Source organism: Oncorhynchus nerka, linkage group LG18 (genome assembly GCF_034236695.1).
Source record: "Oncorhynchus nerka isolate Pitt River linkage group LG18, Oner_Uvic_2.0, whole genome shotgun sequence".
NCBI classification, from domain to species: Eukaryota; Metazoa; Chordata; class Actinopteri; order Salmoniformes; family Salmonidae; genus Oncorhynchus; species Oncorhynchus nerka.
The window spans coordinates 63,947,204-63,970,367 of record NC_088413.1 but is presented as its reverse complement, the minus strand read 5'-3'; the positions used below and the strand labels follow the sequence as shown (position 1 = coordinate 63,970,367).

Below are 23,164 nucleotides of genomic sequence, written 5' to 3'. Positions count from 1 at the left end.
GAGAGTCCTTTAGGTGCCTTTTGGCAAACTCCAAGCGGGCTGTCATGTGCCTTTTACTGAGGAGTGGCTTCCGTCTGACCACTCTACCATAAAGGCCTGATTGGTGGAGTACTGCAGAGATGGTTATCCTTCTAGAAGGTTCTCCTATCTCCACAGAGGAACTCTGGAGCTCTGTCAGAGTGACCATCGGGTTCTTGGTCACCTTACAGACCAAGGCCCTTTCCCCCCAATTGCTCAGTTTGGCCAGCTCTAGGAAGAATATTGGTGGATCAAAACTCCTTCCATTTAAGAATGATGGAGGCCACTGTGTTCTTGGGGACCTTCAATGCTGCAGACATTTTTTGGTACCCTTCCCCAGATCTGTGCCTCAACACAATCCTGTCTCGGAGCTCTACGACAATTCCTTCGACCTCATGGCTTGGTTTTTGCTCTGACATGCACTGTCAACTGTGGGACCTTATATAGACAGGTGTGTGCCTTTCCAAATCATGTCCAGTCAATTGAATTTAAAAACCTGTTTTCACTTTGTCATTATGGGGTATTGTGTGTAGATTGATGAGGAAAAACAATTATTTAATCCGTTTCAGAATAAGGCTGTAACGTAACAAAATGTGGAAAAAGTCAAGGGTTCTGAATACTTTCCGAATGTGAGTTTGTGTGGGAGTGTCAATGTAGTGTGTGTGTGAACGAGTATGTATATGGTGTGTATATAGGGTCAGTGCAGATAGTTAGGGTACAATAGGCTATTAGCAGTCTTATGACCTGGGGGTAGAAGCTGTCTCGGAGCCTGTTGTTACAAGAGCGGACATGGCTTGGGTGGCTGGAGTCTTTGGCAATTTTTCGGGCCTTCCTCTGACACCGCCTGATAAAGAGGTCCTGGATGGCAGTGATGAACTGGGCTGTCCATACCAAGCGGTGATACAGCCAGTTAAGATGCTCTCGATGGTGCAGGTGTACAACTTTTTGATGATCCGAGGACTCATGACAAATCTTTTCAGCCTCTTGAGGGGGAAGTGGCCCTGCTGTCCCCTCTTCACGAATGTGCGGGTGTGTGTGGACCATGTTATGTCCATAGTGATGTGGACACCAAGGAACTTGAAGCTCTCAATGTGCTCTACTACAGCCCTGTCAATAAGGGTGTGCTCTCCCCTTTTTCTCCTTTACTCCACTATGGACTGCTCCTTGGTCTTACTAACTTTGAGGGAGAGGTTGTTGTCCTGGCAGCACACTGCTAAGTCTGACCTCATCCCTGTAGGCTGTCTCATCGTCATCAGTGATCAGGCCAAACTTGGTGTTGGAGTCGTGCGTGGCCACGCAGTGGTGTGTGAACAGGGAGTACAGGAGGGGACCAAGCACACACCCCTGAGGGGCCAACCATGTTGAGGGTTAGCTTGGCAGAGGTGTTGTTGCCTACCCTCACCATTTGGGGCTGGCCCGTCAGGAAGTCCAGGATCCAGTTGCAGAGCGATGGGTTCAGTCCCAGGGTCCCTAGCTTTGTGATGAGCTTCAAGGGGACTATGGTGTTGAACGCTGAGCTGTAGTCTATGAACAGCAGTCTCACATAGCTATTTATCCTCTTGTCCAGGTGGGAGAGGGCAGTGTGAAGTGCAATTGAGATTGCATCATCTGTGGATCTGTTGGGGCAGTATACGAATTGGAGTGGGTCCAGGGTGTCTGGGAGGATGGTGTTGATATGTGGCATGACCAGCCTTTCAAAGCACTTCATAATTACAGATGTGAGTGCTACAGGGCGATAGTCATTTAGGCTGGTTACCTTGAGCTCTTGGGAACAGGTGGTCAGCTTGAAACATGTTGAGATTACAGAGTGGAACAAGGAAAATGTCTGAGAACACACTCGCCAGCAATTCTGTGCATGCTTTGAGAATAAGCCCTGGTATTCCAGCCTTGTGATTGTTCACCTGTTTAAATGTTTTGCTTACACCGGCCACGATAATGCGGGATCACACAGTCACCGGAAAATAGGGCTTTCACGCAAGGCAGTGTTATATTCTTCGAAGCAACCATAAAAGGCATTTAGCTCGTTTAAGAGTTCTGCATCGCGGCCTGGTTTCCTTTTGCAATCTGTTATCATCTGCAAGCCCTGCCACATACAACGAGCGTCGGAGCCGGTGTAATAGGATTCCCCCTTCCGCTTATATTGCCTTTTTCATGTTTGATATGTCGGAGGTCGTAGCGGGTTTTTATTGTATGTGTTCATGTCCCTGTAAGCGGTAGCTCTAGTCTTTAGCCCAGCATGGACATTGCCTGTAATCCATGGTTTTTGGTTTGGATACATTTTTGAGAATTCCTTCTCACTTGAAGCAGCACACCAGTTATTTATTAAAAAACACACTCCTCTATTTGACTACCCCATTGCCACCATCCAATCCTACTGCTGCATGGAGAATCAACTGAGTACTATGTGCATAGGGTCATCATCCAGTCACATTTCAAAAAGACATAATATTGCAGCTTTTCAAGTCTCTCCGATAGGAGACTCTCAAAGAAGCTCATCCATCTTATTCTCGAGTGACTGGACATTTGCCAATAGAATGGAGGGGAGCGCCGTTCAGTTTGCTCTTCTCAATTTCACCAGGACTCCACCTCTTCTCTTGCATCTACGCCTGCAGCATTTTGGTAGCCCATGGAACTAAGGAATAAGGTCCCGTATGAACAGTGGAACAGTTGAATCAGAGTTGAAGTCGTATTTGAAGTCGAGATTAGTAACTGTCGATCTGATGTCCAGAAGTGCTTGGTGGTCATATGTGATCATTTGATGAACTTTCACTAAATTGCAAAGTTGGGTTGGATCCAATGTTCCCTCTAAGCCGTCCGTGTTGTTCCCCGATACTGCCGCACACAGAAATATAAGCCCACATAGGGAGATTGAACTTCACTCAACTTTCTAGAGCAGTAGTCACCAACCGGTCGATTGCGATCTCCAAGGCATTCCTAGTCAATCACCAAACATTTCTGTAAAAAAAAAACAATGATAAAGCCTTCTGTTCTTTTTATTTATTTGTCTCGGGCTGTTGGAGGGAGGTAGACCCGATTCAGCTGACCTGCGGGCCGGATAGGTGAACTGTTGCTATTTTGAACCACTTAAAGTGTCTGAAGGTACAAACTCTACCTTCCCAGCGGGCCTAGAGAGCAAATGAAGTGCACTATAGGCCTACCGCTGGCAAATGGGATGGCACAGATTGACCGTGTCTGCAGTAAAGTAGCAGGCATAAAAGAAAGCTACAGCAAAGTTGATACTGTGAAATTTCAAAACGTTTAAAACCAAATGTTTTGTAAATAGGCTGTCATTGTAAATAACAATTTGTTCTTAACTGACTTGCTTAGTTAAATAAAGGTTACATTTAAAAATAAATATATCATTTAAAATGTCTAGACACTGTCAACGAATACAGCAAAGAGATGCTGCTTTTATGAGTGAGTTCATGTTTAAGTTCTTACTCAGTACTGTCAACACTTTGTATTCAACACTTTTATAAGCCATAAAATGTGCATTCTTCCTATTTCCACTCAGCGCTACAACAAGCACTGCAGCAGTAATGAACGAGTAGGAAAGTGGATCTATAGGCTTGTGTTTTTGTGATTATTAGCAGCTTAGGTGTTTTTTAATATCAAGGAAAATGTAACTTTCTATGTTCGTAGGAGTAACAACATGAATTTGTGCATGAGGCAGAAATAATGCGGTGCGACTTGAGTTTCACCATCATCTGAAAGACAGTGTCCCTTTTTGGTCAGTGTCAGTGGAGGACAGGGAGAGCGGAGGGATGTTGAGAGGCGGACCCTCAATCTGCTGCTCTCTCCCTCCGCTGAGACAGACCATCAGATACAGGCACCATCAGCACAGTAAAATAAAAATAAAAAGCAAATGATTTAAATGTATGCTCACTCAGCTGTGCTTCACAAGTAATACAACAATGGGTCTATTAATGGTGTGATCATATAGCATACCTCAAATTTCTAAATATAATTTTTCAAAATGGCCCGAACAACAATGCATTGGCAAGGCAATTCAAGCAAAGCCAATATGCAGTGATAATGTATTGGGCTTACTGTACAAACCTCAATGCTACAGTACTGTTTTTAAATTAGTTAATGTTGCATAGGCTTAGGTAATGTAAAAAATAAAATAAAAAGTAAATAGTGGTAGATCTCTGTTCAAAAGATTTCCCTGTGAACACTATCAACATTTACCTTTACTGTGGCAATTGTGATCGAATCAACCCAATATTAGCCACTTTCAATGCAACATACCGAAACAAAACGAACTATGCAAGAGATTTTTGTACTCCGCATCGGAGTAGGATTCTATTGCATTGACACGCACTACTCAGCCCGTACTCTACACAGACCAGTGTAGCATAACCAATCAGAGCTGCAGTAGGCCAAATGCAAATAGACAACTGCCATATATGGATCTGTGCAATTTACTTTGAACTGGACTGTGCTTACAGCATGAGTGCTCGTGAGTAGATGTGCTTGTTGTGAAATCAAAGCGAGAGCTGCATGCAGCCACGTATGCACATTTTGTTAATATCCTTTGCTAGTTAGTTATTAGCCCAGTTATAGATCATATGTAGTCAGCAATAGGGGAGTGATTGCTTCCTATAAGAGTATACTAGACATCTTTGAAAAGCCAGTCAGGTAAAGAGCTTTTTCTTTTGTATTATAGGGGCAGTGTTGTATTTTGAGACAGGCTTGAATAAGCTAAGTAGCCAATAGACGGTAGAATCATGTCTGATTCTTTTTAATAATGGTATGGGAATAATAATACATTTTACTTTGTAAAGTTGTTTCCTGCATCAAACACACAATAATTGGATAAACAGGTTAATGTCAAACCCTGCATGTTTTTTTCTGAAGTCTCATGGAATGTGGACTACATTGAACACCACACGTTGTCTGTTACCATAGGGGCGGCAGGTAGCCTTGTGGTTAGAGCATTGGACTAGTAACCGAAAGGTTGCCAGATCTAATCCCCGAGTTGACAAGGTAAAAAATCTGTTGTTCTGCCCCTGAACAAGGCAGTTAACCCACTGTTCGTAGACCATCATTGAAAATAAGAATTTGTTCTTAACTGACTTGCCTAGTTAAAGGAAAATATATATATATATAAATTGATAGAACAGCTATTTCCACGTCATAATGTTTTTGATGGTAGGCCACTTTGGTAGGCCTACATTATGATCAAATAGCCACAGTAGCCTACTTGGCCTCTGTTGAAACTGTAACTTAAAGCAGGTACAGCCTCAGTGTTCACAGTAAAGGCGCGCTAGAAGTTGCACAGAATTTTCACAAAGTGCCAGCACACCTGAAATTTGCTCAGTGCTTAAAAAATTAGAGGGAACATTGGAACTCTTCTTGGTTTGGAACCCCTTCTCCGTTGGCGCCATCATTATTATACCCCCCCATCCCTCGTAGTCTCTATCCCTCCCAGTCTTCCTTCTGCTCTGCGTGCATATGTCTACGGCCAACACCAGATAGCTGGATTATGCGTATCTTCAGATCACTCTGACAGGAATCATTCTCTGCCATGTCAATATAAAACTTTCTGCATTATGTACTGTAGCTAGTGTTATGTACTGACCTATCACTCACACTGCAACAGTGTGAGTGATAGGTCAGTATTTCGTCTCACTGCTAAAACATGACAGTACCGAGACACCTTTATTGATGTAGGTGTGATGTAGATCAGGGTTACCTAACTGGCGGCCAAGTTTTGTTTTTTATTGTTGAACATAAAAAGACGGTAAAAACACCAGCAAATCAGCTCCAAGTGATTTTAATTTTGGAGATATGTCCCACAGTATTCCCACACATAATATAGAGGCATATGTGATTGTATACAAATGTAAACAACGTTAGAAATTATTATGTTTTAGTCAAATATATCTGTTTGGGCTTCTTGCAGTCAATTTGCAGTCTACAAAATTATTTGTAATTATGTTCCAGCCTCTCTGACCATCTGTTCAAGAAGAAAAAAAATCCCCTCTGCTGAATCTAGTTCATGATCCCTGATGTAAACAGTGTGGAATTTACCTTTGTATATTTCTGCCAAGTTTTATACGAAACGGAATAAAGGTCAAACTCTTGGTAATGTCCCTGATTGGGCCTTTTGAATTTCAAATGCTAGCCATGAAAACATGTGGAATGCCTTCTGTGTTCTAACTGTGCAGCCTGATCTATAGTACAGAGGCTAAACCAGGGGGTGTAATGGTGTGTGGAACAAGGATCCTGGTCCCTAATCTACCCAGATTAGGATTTATGACAATAAGGAAAAAAATGCTGATTTACCTTCAACTTTATTCAACTTCACAACTCTTATAACATTTGCTTCTCTGAGAGAACTTCAGACTATTGAACCTGTCCTGGTAGTATAGTGTCTCAACAGAAATGCACTGAAGAAGTATGAAGTGAACAAGACAAAGGAGAATAAATGGCTACAGGCCGACATGCACACAACGATGGAGTAAACAGACTGGTTGGTTCCCCGTATACATAGGCTAAATGGTGTATAGGCTGCTCAGTTATGATCACACAGACAAAGGAGATCATTGTCTGTGTTGTCAGCTTGCTGGACAGACTGCTGTCTCTCTGAGGGGTTGTACAGCCTCAGGGAAACCAAAGCAGCACATTGAGCATAGTGTGGTGTATTTGGTGACATTATGCTGAACAATAATCAAATCAAGAAGGCACAATCCGACCCCAAAGTCACCCACCAAACAGAAGTATAGGGAAGTACAGAGTGCGCAGAAGCTAACATAACAAATGAATCCCATGGTCGCAAACAACAAATTTAAGAGCGGTTTAGATAGAATAGATTGATGTCAAAGTACAGGCACTTTAACATCCTGCCTGACTTAATGGGGTACGACAACATCAAGTCAATGGTCTAACTACTGTAGTGACACAGCTGTTTGTATGTGACACCACCGCAAAAAGATTATAGTCTGTGTGTAAAACATTATTCCACTGGTCCTGGGTCAGAAAATACAGTCCTAAAGCATTTGTTAACAAACAAAGCATGTTTATTTCAAACTAAAACAGAATGCACCCAACATCCACCATCCTTAAAAAAAAAAAATACATATATATATTTATATATATATCTTTTTTTATCTCTCTGGCTTACTTTGTCCTTTGAATCACTGCATTATGATGAACAAATCACAGACATTTCTTTTGGGGATAACACAGGTCATGTTTTTAATCTTTTAGGATGTTCCTTTTTAGAAGCAACTGTACGGTTCTTACTGTATGTAGGCTATATTCTGGTTATAGACCAGAAGCATATAGGACACCACAAAGGCATTCATTTAAAACTTTGCTGCAGCATATTTTAAAAGAAGAGAAAAAAACAGGCCAGTGACTGCAGTTTTCAAGTATTCCCTCATCTGGATTCAATTCAGTGGAAACAGCCAGGATCCGTACACTCTTCCATAGGAAGGTCAAAGCTCTTTTTCTCATTTACAATTCAAACATTTTGGCAAGCAATTTTCATTAAAATTCACCAAGCTTTAAATCGTGGGGTGGCATTACAACTTAAAAAAAAGAAAGAAAGAAAATATTGAAAAACATAATCACCTACCATTTAATCAGCTAGCGAGCCATCTATTGAAGTACACCGTTATGTGAGAAATAAAATCAGTTGTTAGGTCATCAGACAATATTATGCAAATTACTACCCAGGGTCCCGTGGGTGGCTGACATGAGTACAGAGAAGAGACAACTTTACAAAATGATCTTTACCTACTGAGTGATGATTATGTCCCCTCAGTGTCAGTTTGCTCTACCACTGGCTGTTTCTCAGCTTCCTCCATCGGCTCACTCAGTCCATTGTCCTTAGGGGAGGAGGAGGCATGCTGTGGTGGTTGCTGCACGTCCAGGGGTTCCGGCAGGCATTGGGGTTCCTCAGAGCGGTGTGTGAGGACAGGTGACATTGAGAGTGGGGCTGGAGTGGGGGAGAGGGTAGGGGTGGGAGCCCGTTCAGGTGTGGGCTCAGCCACTACGTCAGTGTCCATCCTCAACCCCGTCCCATAGACCAACTGAGATGGAGGTTCCTCTATGGGTTCAGGTTCTTCCTGGAGTTTCTCTGGCTCTTCCTGGGTGTCAGTGATCTCCTGGTGTGGCGACGGGGCCTGGGGTGGCAACTGTGCCGGTGGTGGGGACAGGGCCTGGGGGGGCGACTGTGCAGGTGGTAGGGACAGGGCCTGGGGAGGCGACTGTGCCGGTGGTGGGGACAGGGCCTGGGGAGGTGACTGTGCCGGTGGTGGGGACAGGGCCTGTGGTGGCATTTGAGCCCGTGGTGGGGACAGGGCCTGTGGTGGGAGCTGTGCGCATGGCGGAGACTGGGCCTGGGGAGGGGACGGCAATTGGGCCTGAGGGGAAACCAGGTTTTGGGGTGATGACTGGTTCTGAGGAGAGGATTGGGTCTGGGGTGAGGACTCAGACTTAGGGGAAGCATGGGTCTGGGTAGAGGACTGGGACTCTGTCTGGGGCTCAGGCCTGGGGAGGGCTTCATTCTTGGCTTGAGTTGGAGACTGGGATGGGGCTTGAAGAAACTTGGTTGGGGCTTGAGATGTTGACCGAGTTAGGAGGATTGGAGTTTGAAGCAGACCCGGTTTAGTTAGGAATCCAGGTTTAGGTTGAAGCCTGGACTGTAGTTGCAGCAGGGCCTGAGATTTGCCTTGGGTCAGGGAGAGGGTTGGGGTCAGGGCAGGAGTAGGAAGTAGGGGTTGTGGTAGAGGGAGAAGAGGTGTCCAGGCTCCACGCTTGTTACGGTCCCGCTCACGTTCTCTCTCCCGATCCTTCTCCCTCTCCTTTTCACGCTCTCTCTCCCGGTCGCACTCCTGCTCTCGTTCACGGTTGCCACGCTCACGGCCATGGTCCCTTTCTCTCTCCCGGTCCCTCTCTCTCTCCCTCTCCCGGTCTTTCTCGCGGCTATCTCTCTCACGGCGGTTGCCGTTCATCTCCTTCCTTAAGTCAAATTCCCTGTCGTCCCTCTCCCGTTGCTGCCTGTCCCAAGCGCGCCGGCGCTCATCCAAGTCCTGTGGCATGTCAGCATCAGCGAACGGGGCTGCAGCTCCACCACGACTCCACGCCGGGCCCCCTCCAACACCCCCGCCACCAGCACCTACTCCTCCTGCCCCAGCGCGGTTCTGGTTCTCAAAGCGGTTGGGAAAGTTCTGCCCCTGGTTGGAGCCAGGGCGCTCCTCCTGGAAGCCCTTGGAGACCCCGGCTGGTGAGCCCCGCATGTCACGCTCATCAAAGTCCCCTCTAGGTGGCCCCCAGCGACTCTGGGTCTGGGGGGTGAAGCCGGCGAGGGCCTGAAGCCGCCCTACCACGCTGTCTCTAGCTGGCTCCCTCACTGGGGTCTGCAGCAGGGCAGGTCTGCCTCCTCCGCCCATACCCCCACCACCTCCACCACCAGCTCCCCCACCACGTCCACCCATGGACTCTCTGTGCTCCGGGGGAGGTGTCCTCAGCAGGCCTGTGCTCTGCTTCTCCTGGGGCGGGGGGAAGCGGTAGTCTTGGTCCCTCCCCTGCTGGCTCTCGTCTGCCCGAGAGGAAGGCTGGTCTTCAGCCTTAGACATGTTTTCATTTGGGGGGTTGGGACCCCGGTTGAAGGCCCCTTCAGCCCTGTTGAAGTGGTCCATCTGGGAGGCCGCTCTGGCGCGGGCCTGTGCATGGAGGGAGGCATCCAGGATACTCTGTTGAGACAGGCCCTGCTGCATCAGGAGGGGGAAGCGGGCCCCGGCTCCCTGGAGCATACTAGGCCGGAGGTCCAGCGGCATTAGCCCAGGCATCCTCTGGCCAGGCGGGCCCTGCTGTTGTAGGGGGTGGGTGAGGGAGGCTGAGGGGTGCATCCCCAGAAGACCCATACGACGACTCATTGCATTTTGCATACCTAGAGAGAAGAGTAACACAAAAAGTTATTTAATGGCAAAAAACAGGTATCAGCAGCAAAGTCTTGAGAAAGTGAGACATTTTTCAAAAGATTTCGAAATGGGTCATTAAGAACAGACAAAAGAATGACAAAGCTTTCACCTGAACCCTAGATTATAGTTTACCTTGCAGTACTAACTCTGCAGCAGCGTCCATGCCATCAGCAGATTGGCCCATCTTGTCATTGGCTCCTTGCTGCGTTTGGACTCCAGGTTGAAGCGGGTTGAAGACCCCTTGTCCAGGGATGGCAGAGGGCATGAAGCTTCCTGGGACAGTGGCTCTGTACGGGGAGTCCTTCATGCTGTCCTGAGCCTGCGACATGGAGGGCTGCACCAGAGCTGCAGGAGAGGAACAGAACAAACCATCTGTCAGATTTGTCTATTTTAAATAAAGCATATCACATAACATTTTAATATTATCTGGCAATATTTACTCAAAAAGTAATGCAAACATCATGGTTTCTATAGACATGCTATACTTACATATAGGAGCTGAGCCCATGCCTGCTTGCTGAGGAACACCTGCTGCCTGCATGAAACCTACAGGGGGGAGATACAACACACCATTATCATTACTTTAACAATAAATCACTATTTAGGCCATTCAAACTTCCTTTACTGTTAAACGGATGCCCTGCTTCACGTTTCTCCCCTTAATTGAAATATGTATAATTTGACCAATTTATGCAGTGCTTTGTTCATATAATGCGCTGTCCACTTTCCTTTGAGGATTTCCCAAGCTGATGCGCGAGAATCAAAGACCAAACCGCCTCAGATCACTCACTTGTCATGTTTGGGCCTTGGATTGGACAGTGGTACACACACTGTGGAGATGTTTCATTTCTCTCGCATGCCAGCGTAGCTGAGGCCAGCGCAAATTCCTAGTATTTATGTGTCCAGGATAAACGTGGTGTGGCATCGCTCGTTATCAACAGTCGGTTAAATTCACGGTTAATGCATCATTTTCTGACTTATTAGAAGCAATTAATACCTGAAACAACAACGTCATCATGGAACAAAACAACTGGCCAATGATTAGAGCCCTGTGTCACATAAAACTCTTCCCAGCGTGAAATACTTCCCAATCGTTCTGATTGTTAAGTCATGTAAAAATTCTCAGTATGAAAATGTTCCCAGTTCAATAATTGCACGTGCGCCTCTTTATGTGGATGGCTGAGCTCGTATTTCTCTCACACTCTACCGTAGCGCTCAAGTCTTTGCAATTGCCAAAAATCTCTCCTCACACCAACCAGTGGTGTAAAAAGTACTTTATTGTCATACTTGAATAAAAAGTAAAGATACCTTAATAGAAAATGACTCAAGTCAAAGTCACCCATTAAAATACTAGTTGAGTAAAAGTCTAAAAGTATTTGGTTTTAAATAAACTTAAGTATTAAAAGTAAATGGAATTGCTACTAAAAATAATAATTTCAAATTCCTTATATTAAGCAAACCAGACAGCACCATTTTCTTGTTTTTTCCCCATTTACGGATAGCCAGGGGCACTCTCCAACACTCAGACATAATTTACAAACAAAGCATTTGTGTTTAGTGAGTCCTCCAGATCAGAGGAAGTAGGGATAACAAGGGATGTTCTCTTGATTAGTATGTGAATTGGACAATTTTCCTGTCAAAATGTAACGAGTACTTTTGGGTGTCAGGAAAAATGTATGTGTAAAAAGTACATTATTTTCTTTAGGAACGTAGTGAAGTAAAAGTTGCCAAAAATATAAATAGTAAAGTATAGACACCCCAAAAAACAACTTAAGTATTTTTTTAAAACTTAAAGTACTTTACACCACTGACATCAACCCTCAGCACTTAAGACGCGAAGGTCCGGGTGTTTATATACTGACCTCACGCCTCAACAAGCTTCTGAATTGGTCAGTGTCAATGGCCACCATTGACTGGCAGATGTGTGAAGCAAATGCACATGCCCACAGAACAGTTTTTCGAGGTCGAGGAAGGGTGTGAGAGAAACATCCGCACGAGCTCAAGCCATCCACACATAAAGAGATGAGCTCAGCCATCCACACATAAAGAGATGAGCTCAGCCATCCACATATAAAGAGATGAGCTCAGCCATCCACATATAAAGAGATGAGCTCAGCCATCCACATATAAAGAGATGAGCTCAGCCATCCACATAGCTCAGCCATCCACACATATAAAGAGATGAGCTCAGCCATCCACATATAAAGAGATGAGCTCAGCCATCCACATATAAAGAGATGAGCTCAGCCATCCACATATAAAGAGATGAGCTCAGCCACCCACAGCTCAGCCACCCACATATAAAGAGATGAGCTCAGCCATCCACAGCTCAGCCATCCACAAAGAGATGAGCTCAGCCATCCACATATAAAGAGATGAGCTCAGCCATCCACATATAAAGAGATGAGCTCAGCCATCCACATATAAAGAGATGAGCTCAGCCATCCACATATAAAGAGATGAGCTCAGCCATCCACATATAAAGAGATGAGCTCAGCCATCCACATATAAAGAGATGAGCTCAGCCATCCACATATAAAGAGATGAGCTCAGCCATCCACATATAAAGAGATGAAGAGATGAGCTCAGCCATCCACATATAAAGAGATGAGCTCAGCCATCCACATATAAAGAGATGAGCTCAGCCATCCACATATAAAGAGATGAGCTCAGCCATCCACATATAAAGAGATGAGCTCAGCCATCCACATATAAAGAGATGAGCTCAGCCACCCACATATAAAGAGATGAGCTCAGCCACCCACATATAAAGAGATGAGCTCAGCCACCCATATGAAGAGATGTGAAGAGATGTAAATGTACGCACGTGCAATTAATGAACTGGGAACATTTTCACGCTGGGAGAAATTTTACAGCATGACGTCACAATCAGAACGATTGGGAACTATTTCACGCTGGGAAGATCTTTACATGACACCCTGCATGGGCATGAATTTGAAGGCCTTACCCTACCTAGGCCTGATTGCTTCTGCCAAATTTAAGGCCCTGCCTGAAATCCGAAATAACTTCCTCCATTAGTAAATCCATTAGCTGCTCCTCTCTGTCGGTCACTCACTCCCTGCGTGCAGCTTGTTCTACATGCGCTCTGCTCATGGTGCTCTGAGTCTGTGTAACCATAGCAATGGCTCCGCTTGGGCTGCTCTGCTCAATGAAGAGACATAAGAGCAGTTAGCTGTTAGCTACTTTTCGTCATTCTAAACATTATTGTCGGTGAAATAATCTATCCTGTCTCATATTTGACGAGATTGAAGCACTTCTGACAATGTTATGATCTTAGCCAGATGACTGCACTGAGCAGCAGAGCACTAGCAAATGTTAGTGAACAATTTTGTGATACCCGAGCCATGCCTATACCTTAGTTATTGATGGGGAAAAACTGTCCCTACCCCATCCTTAACCCAATGTATAATGTTGTGGCCAGTCAGGCTCGGGTAGGAGAGCTCTAGCATTCCTCAGCAAATATCCAGTGCAAGCTGATAGTATTTTTGACAACCAAATTGAAGTAAAAATGACTGGCGACATCGAAGTGGCAGCTACATGGTGATTTGCGATTCATAACTTACATTTTACCGGTAGACTACTGCCTGCACCAAGACGGAACGTGTTTGAAGTTATCAAGCGGCGCCGAGAACAGCCCGAATATTCTGCTAAATGCATCGCCAGTGGTACGCACACACTTCACACCGATCACGTTAGGGGCTTTTCCTGGCAACCGGAAGAGGCAATCGAAGGAGGGTGCAATGAGTGAATTGACTGTATAGACCTTCTGGCCTCGAATTTAGTAAAGCCTAGTCTGATAGAACTATTCATAATTGTACTAATATTTTGTTATAGGCTATAGGTAATGAACTCATTATACCGTAACATTTCATTTCATTACAATTATTTATTGTCAATCAATATTGAATTAGAAAAACAAATATTGTAGTCTATTGCAACTATATACATCTTAAATGACGTTTTACCCTGTAGATGATCGGGATTGGATTGCACTTTTTCCAGTGCTGCATTCATTTGACAGACCTAACTTGAATGACTGTCCCTCTTTATATACAGTAGCCTATTTCTACTAGAAAGTGTGTGTGGGGGGCAGGGGATTCTATATATTTTTTTTAGCTCGCTCACAATCTGTTCAATAGACCTTCATTTTTTTGTGCAATACTCTTTACTGGCAGACTGCTGTGTCTTACCTGGAGGAGGCTGGGAGGCGTTGAACCCTGCTCTGAGGAAGGTGGGCGGGGGGCCATAGCCTGGTGGGGGCATTGTCATGGAAACAGGGAAGGATGGAGGCACAAGACCCCCAGCAGGGACAGCCTGGGCCACAGGGAGCTGAGACAGAGGATAGAGAGGAGAGCAAACCAGTGAAATGAGTGCTGGGATGAATACGCATGGTTGAGATGTGATCACTGTAATATCATTTAACAATCAATCAAAGAATTTGGAGGAACAATATTTTCCCACTGATAATCGTGGTTTAAGACAAATACTATGAGAAACAACAACATTTAAATGCTTTGAGATGTATTAAACAACGGGTGGGTCTAATCCTAAATGCGGATGGGTTAAAACCACATTCCAGCCAGTGTCTCTTACATAAGTTACCACTGGCTAAATCTATGACGTTAAAATGCTTATTTACTCTGTTCCATCTGACTGCGCTATTCACTGTCTCATCAGCCCAGCCAAGCAATTTATAAACTTGATCACTATAAAAAGCATCTAGACATTATCTCACATTTCTTTTAGACTAACATTTAGTTATCAACAGCGGAGATTTGTATAAACCTTGTTGTCTGTCTCTCCGACATTTGCAACATTGTTTCATTATTGAAATTCTATCTCCAGCTGTCCCATAGTAAATAACGTGTCGGGACGAGACAGACAAGCAGGCAGTGTTTCTCAGCCAGGCGAAATCATGAATCAGCTGGCATAATTTTTATGAATATACACAAAGAAAGGTAAAACGAAGTGTAGCTAGTTTGTAGTCTTTCCAGCTCAGTTTGAAGTGATTGTGTTCACTGTGTTGTTGGCTAGCTCCTCTGAACAACAGTGTCCTGATGAGTGAGAACATTTTCTTTGTCAGGCGAAATTGTGCCTCATTAGCTCATTGTTATTGATGTATGCAAATAAATGTCACCAGAAAACAGCTTAAACAAATGCGGCTACTTTGCTGTTATTCTGGCTACACTTTTTGACGTGACCGTAAATTAGCCGCAGTATGGAAATGGAACATTTAGAGCGAACGACTGGGTTGCATCCACAGATTCAGAACAAAAAGACTGAACGACGGTGTCCCGTCTCTGGCAACCTAACCGATAGAACGAACGACCATCCGGCTTGGGTAGCAACCCTACAATTGTGTCGGGCCTATATCTTGTGGAAGGATGAAATAGTATAAATAAATTCTATGAAAATGTCAATAAATATTTGAATATGTTGGTAACCGGTTGTATAAAAGTGATAATGCCCTCGAAGCTGGTGTTTGGAGGATATATTGGCAAGTGCCAACAACACCCGTGCCAATATATTCTACAAACACCGGCTTCGAGGGCATTATCACTTAAATATCTGACTGACGAGTTGAATAAGGCGTGTGTGGGTAAATTGCATGAATGAGTTTAGTAGACAGATTAACTCCGACAGAGGTGATTTTCTCTGAGCTGAGTTGTATACTAATCCCCAGCCTAAACACTTCCCCCACCCACTGAGCCAACCCTTCTCATTAGGCCCACCCACGAGCAAACAAACACAGGCCGTGCATCCTGCCTTCACTGAACAACCCTATCAACCCTGTCACAAAGGACTGAATACTTGAGGCTAAGCACCCCATAGACAGGGCAGGAGCTAGCACCAATCACAGGAGGTTTATGGTGTTCAGTTTCACATCACTGACTGACTGGCTCCACGGAAGACACTCAGTACAAAGGAAATGGGAGAGGAACCATAGAAATGTGAAGGGCCCAGTGAATGAATGTGTGATCAACTTGTACCCTAACAGTTATCTTGTAAAATAACCAACTTCACGGCCACATCATGTGTGCATGGGAATTGTAAAGAGTTGATTGATAGCAATTTCACAGTGGGTGTTCCACCCTCCGGCACGCTTTCTCACAAAAACACACAACTCTAGTTTTATATTAGATGTTTGGGTACCTGCACAGGTATCATGGAGACTTGTTGGATGAAGGCCTTTTGTTGGGTCTGTTGGGAATTAGTAACTGCCATGGGTTCAGCGCTAACAGCCTGGCTCACCGCTTCCTTCACTGGCTCTGGTGCATTTTTGGCTGCTTCCCACTCTACAGTTAAGAAAAACAGAGGGGGTTAGAGAAGAAAATTCACTGTACGACACAGTCACATTTACTTTGACCTGCATCTCTCCAGTACTATTTCTCCGTGGGACTTCCTACTCTGATAAACTCCAAAAAAACAAACGGCAGTAAATATTTGTGGTTGGTGTTCAGAGAGTTAATGTGAGTGTGTGACGCCTGTTTATGAGTGAGCAGTAGTGTTGGGCTTGTAATTCCTGTGCCTGTGTATGTCTTTTGTTTGTATATATGAGTAAGCAGTAGTGTTGGGCTTGTAATTCCTGTGCCTGTCTAGTGTGTATGTCTTTTGTTTGTATATATGAGTGAGCATGAGGGTGTTTCTCAAAATGCATACTAGGGTCGGAGTATGAGTCCAAATCAAAGTATGTGAAACTGTGCGCTATTTGGACGCGTACTCCGTTGGTAAGTATTTTGAAGCATGCATCGATGCAAGCTTCAACTGAAAGTATCCACAGAAATATGATGCAACCATGTAAAAAAAACAACACAACATTTATTGAAATCAATGGCATCCATTATTTAAGCTGAAGTGAGAAAATAAACTGACTGAATTAAATGTTGCCCATTCACATCTCATATGTTTCCTGACTACAATATTTTATTTTGATACATTAATACATACTCTGTTCATTTTGGCATGTTTACCTGCCTACAATATCCACTGTCGTGTGCATAGAACGCAAGCCCAAGTTAATAGGGTTAATGTTTACTGTTTAGCTACTACTGTTAGCTGGCTATGTAGCCACAACGAATTACCTTGTATGGCATTAGTTTTAAATCATTTTTGCCTGTTAACTATCTGGTTAGTTCGATTATTACGATTCACATCTAGCTAGCTGATAGCTTTGTGTATATCTTGTGTCGTCTCTATTGTTGCCATTGTCCTGGCCGGACGAAGGTCCAGTGAATGGAGAGGTGCAGCGTGAGGTAATACAGTAGTGAATGTTTTATGCATTCTCAAGAGAATGTCCTCTGAGAATGCACTCGGAGCATGAGTGTGGTGCACGGTAGTATGCATATTGAGAAACACCCGTAGTGTTCATTTCTGTGTGTGCCTGTGTCCTTTGCTGCATCTGCTCACCGGCGTTGACAGTCTCCTGGTCGATCATGCCTCCCTCAGCGAAGCCGTCCAGGTCGTCCAGCTTGACCTTCTCCCAGGGGATGTAGGTGACCCCCAGGTCCATGTCCCACAACTGCTTATACTCCTGCTTCACTCCCTTATTCAGCGCCCAAGCGATCTGAACACAAATGTCAGCGGATACATGACAGAGCAGCAATATCAAGGGTATTTAAGTAGAAACAGGAGAGTAGGAAATATGTAACGGCTGGGTTGCTATGAGGTCAGTGGTATGCTTAGCGAGCCACCCAAGAGATTTAAAAACATTAACACACACAGAGGACATACCCTAACCGCAGTGGCAATCACATCACGTCAGACATTACCTTAATGACCTTGGAGACGATCTTGTGTGAACCAGTGCTGAGTTTCTGTCTGGCTTGGTAGGCATCCTGTCTGTGGACCATACAGATGTAGGCACAGCCACGGGGAGGGATCATCTATAGAAGGAGAGTGAGAAAGGGATGTACAGAAAGACAGATGGTCAGAACATGCTAATGAGAAATGCCTGGACTGGCTTAAAGAGCAACGGGTGAGTCCTTTAAAGTGGACTGTCAAGATAATAAATATTTCCCTCCGGTCAGAGGTGACAGAGCTTGCGTACCCACATAATGAGCACCAGTTAATGAAGTCAAGCTCAGACAGACAGCGAGTTCTCTACTTACATTGATAGACTCAATCTGACCAAACTCTTCAAACAGATTGGTGAGGTCCTGCGGAGTGGCCTTCTTGTCTACCTGTCCCACCCACAGAGTGGTGCTGCACACTGGGGACACACAGAAGAGATGGAGGCTTAGAACACATTTAAGGTACCAAGGATGATAAACAGTAAAAGGAGATTGGAGTTTGGAGATTTTTATGAGTAGTGATACACTAAAACATTAAAAGGTCAGTGAAGCGCTAATCAGGGGCTGGTATTACCACTGAGAAACTTGGATCGGATTGGAGGCAGTCCTTTCTTCTGACGCTCTTTCTCTAGCTCGCGGGCATGTCTCTCGCTGGAGTAGGACCGCGACAACTTCCTCTTCCGTTCTCTGGAGCGTGACCGCGATCGCTTGCGATGTTTCCGTTTCCGAGAGCCTGACCGTGATCTGGACCGTCTCTTCCTGGGAGATCTAGAGTAGAGGGTTATTTTGAAGGTAGTTTGATGCCAGCAGTTGTGGGAAAATCAACACGCGCCTCTACAAGGCGTCTCAAGATGCCTTGTGGACGCTTTCTCTCAGAATGGGTCCTTAGACTCACCTCGATCGTGACCTGGACCGTGTTCTTGACTGTATGTCAATCGTCTTGGACTTCTTGTCCTCTGGCTCGAAGATCTCTTCGTCCATCTCTGGCCCGTCATCCAGGTCCATGTCCATGTCCTATAACACAGGCATCATTACAACAGAGCTCTACTTACAAATACAACTACCACAGAGCTCTACTTACAAATACAACTACCACAGAGCTCTACTTACAAATACAACTACCACAGAGCTCTTACAATTGCAGTTATATATCCGTTTTAGTCACAGAGAAGTTCATGAGTCAGTGAGGGAAGAAAGGCTTACCTGCTGCTGGTTTTCAATGGAGTCATCAATCTTGTTGCCTGGCTCCGGGTGCTGTGATTGGCTGCTGCTCTGCTGGTGTGTGTTCTCAGACCCAAAGATTCCATCCTGATAAATACCGGATTGGTTAGTGTCCTAGCTACTTTCCTCACAATGGTCTCAAGAGACGAATGTATGGGAAATTAGTAGGAAATTAAACAGGTAGGGGTTCAGAAAGGAACCAGGGCAGCTTTGTTTAGGGAAGTCAATTCCTGTGCTTATAGAGGTGATGTATAGCAACCTTCTGCTGGTGCTGCTAGTGCTCCGGTATAGATAGGGTGGGCCGTAAAGGAAGGGACTAAGGGTGTCTGTGAAGGTGTGTGTTGTGTAGGTACCTTCTGCTGGTGCTGCTAGTGCTCCGGTATAGATAGGGTGGGCCGTAAAGGAAGGGACTAAGGGTGTCTGTGAAGGTGTGTGTTGTGTAGGTACCTTCTGCTGGTGCTCCATGAGCTGCTTCTGTAACTGCTCTAGGTTCTGCTGCTGCAGCTGCTCTGCCAGCTGGTGGAAGATGGAGTCAGACACCATGGGCCTGGAGGGAAACAGGGAGACAGACAGGGGTCAAGAGTTCAGTTAACTGCTGTGCGTCACACGGGTAGTGGGGAGTGAAAGTCCATACACAGAACCTGTGACATATTCCGCAGGGTCTCAGATTTGTAGATAAAAAAAACATGCTTACATCTGGGATGATTGCGAGTCCTTTTTGGATTCTTCAGAGCGTTCTGAATCATTCCCAAAGTCAAAATGACCCAACATTTTCTGCAACAAATGGAGAAAGACGATTGTCGTTAAAATATAGATTTGAGAGTCACACGTAGTAGAAGATAGTTACCAACATCACACAAAACACACACAAATGCGCATTAACAATTAAAAAAAATGTACCCTTAATATCACGGGGACTTACTTCCACTCCATTTCTGTGGCCTTGATTCCTCACCTTGTTGAAGGAGGAAACCCTCTGGTCCAGGGGGTTGAGGTGCATGGGGTTGGCTGAGGCGGCAGCAGTGAGCTGGGCTGTCAGGGCCTGTAGCTGGACCACCAGGCCTGCATCCAGCGCCTGCAGCAGAGACGGCTGGGGCTTCTGCTGCTGCATCTGCAGACTCTGCACCAGCTGCTGGAGCTGTCACACAGATAAAGACAGCCATAGAGAATGATGCACAAAAAGGCTACAGTTGGTCATTTGGAAAGGAAGGAGCATCAGAAAGGTCAGAACACAGACTCAACAAGTGTAAAAGTCAAAACAAAACTAAAGATGCAAAGAGACATTCAGTGTCATTCTCTGAGCTTCAAATTGGATATTGAGTTAAATTGACTGTTTGAGGACCATGGATCTTCTATATACTGACCTGTTGTCCCTGTGGACTCTGCAGGATCTGGGCCACAGCAGCTACAGTGTCTGTGTTGGAAAACTGAGACGCCCAGTCAGGCAGACTGGACACAATGTTGGCTGGAGTGGCCGGGGTCGCTGGGGTACCTGGACACAAACACACAGAGAAAATCCATAATGAGAAATCAATATGAATAATTCAACAAACATCTGCAATTGATGTTGATTAGAGAGCAATGCCTGGTCACAAAAAAGGCCTCAGTACATTGTGTCAGTTCAGGAGAAGGACTGTATTTCGCCACCAGGTGTCAGTATAGAGCTGTATGTGTATGCATGTTATATGTTGGGTGACTGACCAGGCGTAGCGTTGTTGACCGGAGCATCCCTGCTGGTCATGACAGGGGTGACACTGGGAGGGGGTAGTCCTGCAGCCATGTCCAGCAGCGGCTGGATGATGTCACTCTTGAAGACGGCGTTCTTCTGCCACAGGTTGAGGACTCTGACAATCTTACTCTGGAACACAACGGAAGGAAGATCACAGACTGACACACACAACCACTCAATCAAAACAAAACCACTGCAGCGAATGAGTCACCGCCTAAAGTTGATGCTGTATACTCTACAAATGTGGAGTATTAAAATAGTATATTCATTGATTTCATTCCCCACTGACACTGAATAATAACGTTTTTCAAACAATGCTACAGATCAGATCTATCACTAACAACAATAGAGGATGTGTAGTCAAAGGTAGAATAGAAGGTGGTAAACTAGAACAGTGTTTCTGAATAGAGAAACCAGAGAGCCGTCTCTGTTCCCACTGTGACCCACCTTGTCATCTGAGGGGCAGCGGTAGAGGTGCTGGAAGGTTCCGATTATGTTTTTGCTGAAGCGCGGGGCGAACACATCCTTGTCCTGGCCAAACTGGTGTCGTGACTGCCGCACGATGGAGTCCATGACGTACAGGCCTGGGACCTTGTACTCTTGCTTGCACTGGATTGCACAAAACAAGGTGAGCGTTTAGCATCTCTGTGGTGATGGGCAAATGAGTGGCAAACAATTTCAAAACATGATTTGTATTCTACTTGACTCAGTTTGACTGGTGAAACCAAAATAAACTCACTTTCTGAACGAACTTCTCCACGCTCTGGACAACATGTTTGTAGTACTGAAAGAGAAGAAACACAAGAAAAGACATTGTGATACCCCACCAAAACTACAACCACAGCATCCCTGGAGACAAAGACCTGAAACTGGTCAAAGATGGCGGTTATAGCATTATCAACAGCAGTATGTGAAACCATGAGCAATTCCATCATGTCAAGTGACACAAACAAAATCACATAACACGGAAGTATCCACATTAGAGCTGCTTTACTCCATCATCTGAGTAATCAAGCATTTTGTGAAATACTGAAATATTTTGAGATAAATCTAATTCCAACACGAAAACAAAACAATTGACGGGGATTTAAATTAATTTCATGTTTTTCTTTCTAACAATGATATAAATAGACTTATATGTGTGGATGTCTCAGCCGAGTTATTTCTCGCTCCTTGAAAGGGAAAACACTGGAGACCCCAATGACTTGATTTTTGCATAGTGTGAATCAGTTATCTAATGACCACAGCTCGAAAAATAGTTGTTATATGTTCATTGGCATTGACTCAATGCAATATGCACTGTTACAAAATGAATTCCTTTGCATTCAAGCCATGTTCTCAGCTGCCCTCCGCCAGATTACAGAGTAATCGATTCCTTTGATTAATTGTTGCTGTAGCATTTAAGCTATATCCTGGTAACATGGGAAAGAGAGATGGGGACTACAAACATTTTTGGGATGACTCAAGTATGGCGATGCTGCCTTAAACATAATGCAGCATGTGTAATTGAAGAATCCACAGAACGTAGGCTATTGGGCAGAATCATTTCACAGGAATTATCACACCACAAAAAGAGAGAAGAGAATAATAATGGAGAGAATAGAAACAGATTTTGGGCCATTAGCAAATAATAGAGATATTAACATCATAATTGGTTTGAACTAATGAGTATTTCTAATTCACTGTAATAAATTACTGCCAACTCATGATGCACTACACCTGTCCCTTCACAGCAAGTGGTGTGTTTACTGCAGTGCTGCTGGGATCAAAATATGTAGGAAAGCATTTACATTTTAGTCATTTTGCAGACGCCCTTATCCAGAGCAACTTAACAGTAGTGAGTGCATACATTTTCATACCCTTTTCCCCCATTCTGGTCCGCCGTGGGAATCAAACCTACAACCCTGGCGTTGCAAGCACCCTGCTCTACCAACTGAGCTACATGGGACTCCAGTGCTCAACTACTGTGCTTCTGGCCAATAGGAATCAATAATACAGTGTGCATCAGTTGTGATGTCTGTCTTACACACAATGTCTTTACACACACAGTAGCATTTTTACCCATCTTATTACAGAATAAAAAAGTAAATAGTGCAACATCAGTGAACGCCCCCCTGTGTGGTGAAGCGAAAGGCATATTCTCATATTGGTGTGTAAATAAATAAAAATAGGCTAGACCTATGATCTAATCACGCATCCCTTCTACCATCTTTACACACACAGTAGCATTTTTACCCATCTTATTACAGACTAAAAAAGTATATAGTGCAACATTTATTTCATAAGTGAAAGCTCTCAATAGCTTGTATGAGAGCAAAAACAAGTGATTCAAACATACAAGCGCATCAAGTCAAAGTGGACCACAGGGCTATATGGGATAACTGGGGTCATGAGACCAGCACTAGAACTGCCAGCATGTGGCGCTAAAGTTGCCTTATTTCTCCAGATCA

General features: G+C 44.6%; 1 protein-coding gene across 3 annotated transcripts in view; it reads right to left on the bottom strand.

Moving 5' to 3' along the window:
* The window catches only part of LOC115115556 (rho guanine nucleotide exchange factor TIAM2-like), a 170,132-nt gene that overhangs the window by 122,986 nt on the left and 23,982 nt on the right, over positions 1-23,164 (bottom strand). For 2 of the 3 annotated variants that reach the window (XM_029688345.2, XM_029688346.2), the window contains exons 3-20: positions 21,454-21,498; positions 21,162-21,323; positions 20,687-20,843; positions 20,350-20,477; positions 19,941-20,123; positions 19,680-19,759; positions 19,433-19,532; positions 18,968-19,072; positions 18,660-18,778; positions 18,339-18,532; positions 18,083-18,183; positions 17,744-17,857; positions 17,382-17,538; positions 16,128-16,270; positions 14,165-14,303; positions 10,443-10,499; positions 10,086-10,298; positions 6,301-9,922 (exon numbers count right to left, since the gene is read on the bottom strand). In XM_029688345.2, the coding sequence (XP_029544205.2) occupies positions 7,779-9,922; positions 10,086-10,298; positions 10,443-10,499; positions 14,165-14,303; positions 16,128-16,270; positions 17,382-17,538; positions 17,744-17,857; positions 18,083-18,183; positions 18,339-18,532; positions 18,660-18,778; positions 18,968-19,072; positions 19,433-19,532; positions 19,680-19,759; positions 19,941-20,123; positions 20,350-20,477; positions 20,687-20,843; positions 21,162-21,287 (4,260 nt within the window). In that variant the 5' untranslated portion in view covers positions 21,288-21,323; positions 21,454-21,498 and the 3' untranslated portion in view covers positions 6,301-7,778. Of the gene's footprint in view, positions 1-6,300; positions 9,923-10,085; positions 10,299-10,442; positions 10,500-14,164; positions 14,304-16,127; positions 16,271-17,381; positions 17,539-17,743; positions 17,858-18,082; positions 18,184-18,338; positions 18,533-18,659; positions 18,779-18,967; positions 19,073-19,432; positions 19,533-19,679; positions 19,760-19,940; positions 20,124-20,349; positions 20,478-20,686; positions 20,844-21,161; positions 21,324-21,453; positions 21,499-23,164 lie in introns of those variants that run through there. The other variant, XM_065004266.1, reaches the window with a different exon arrangement.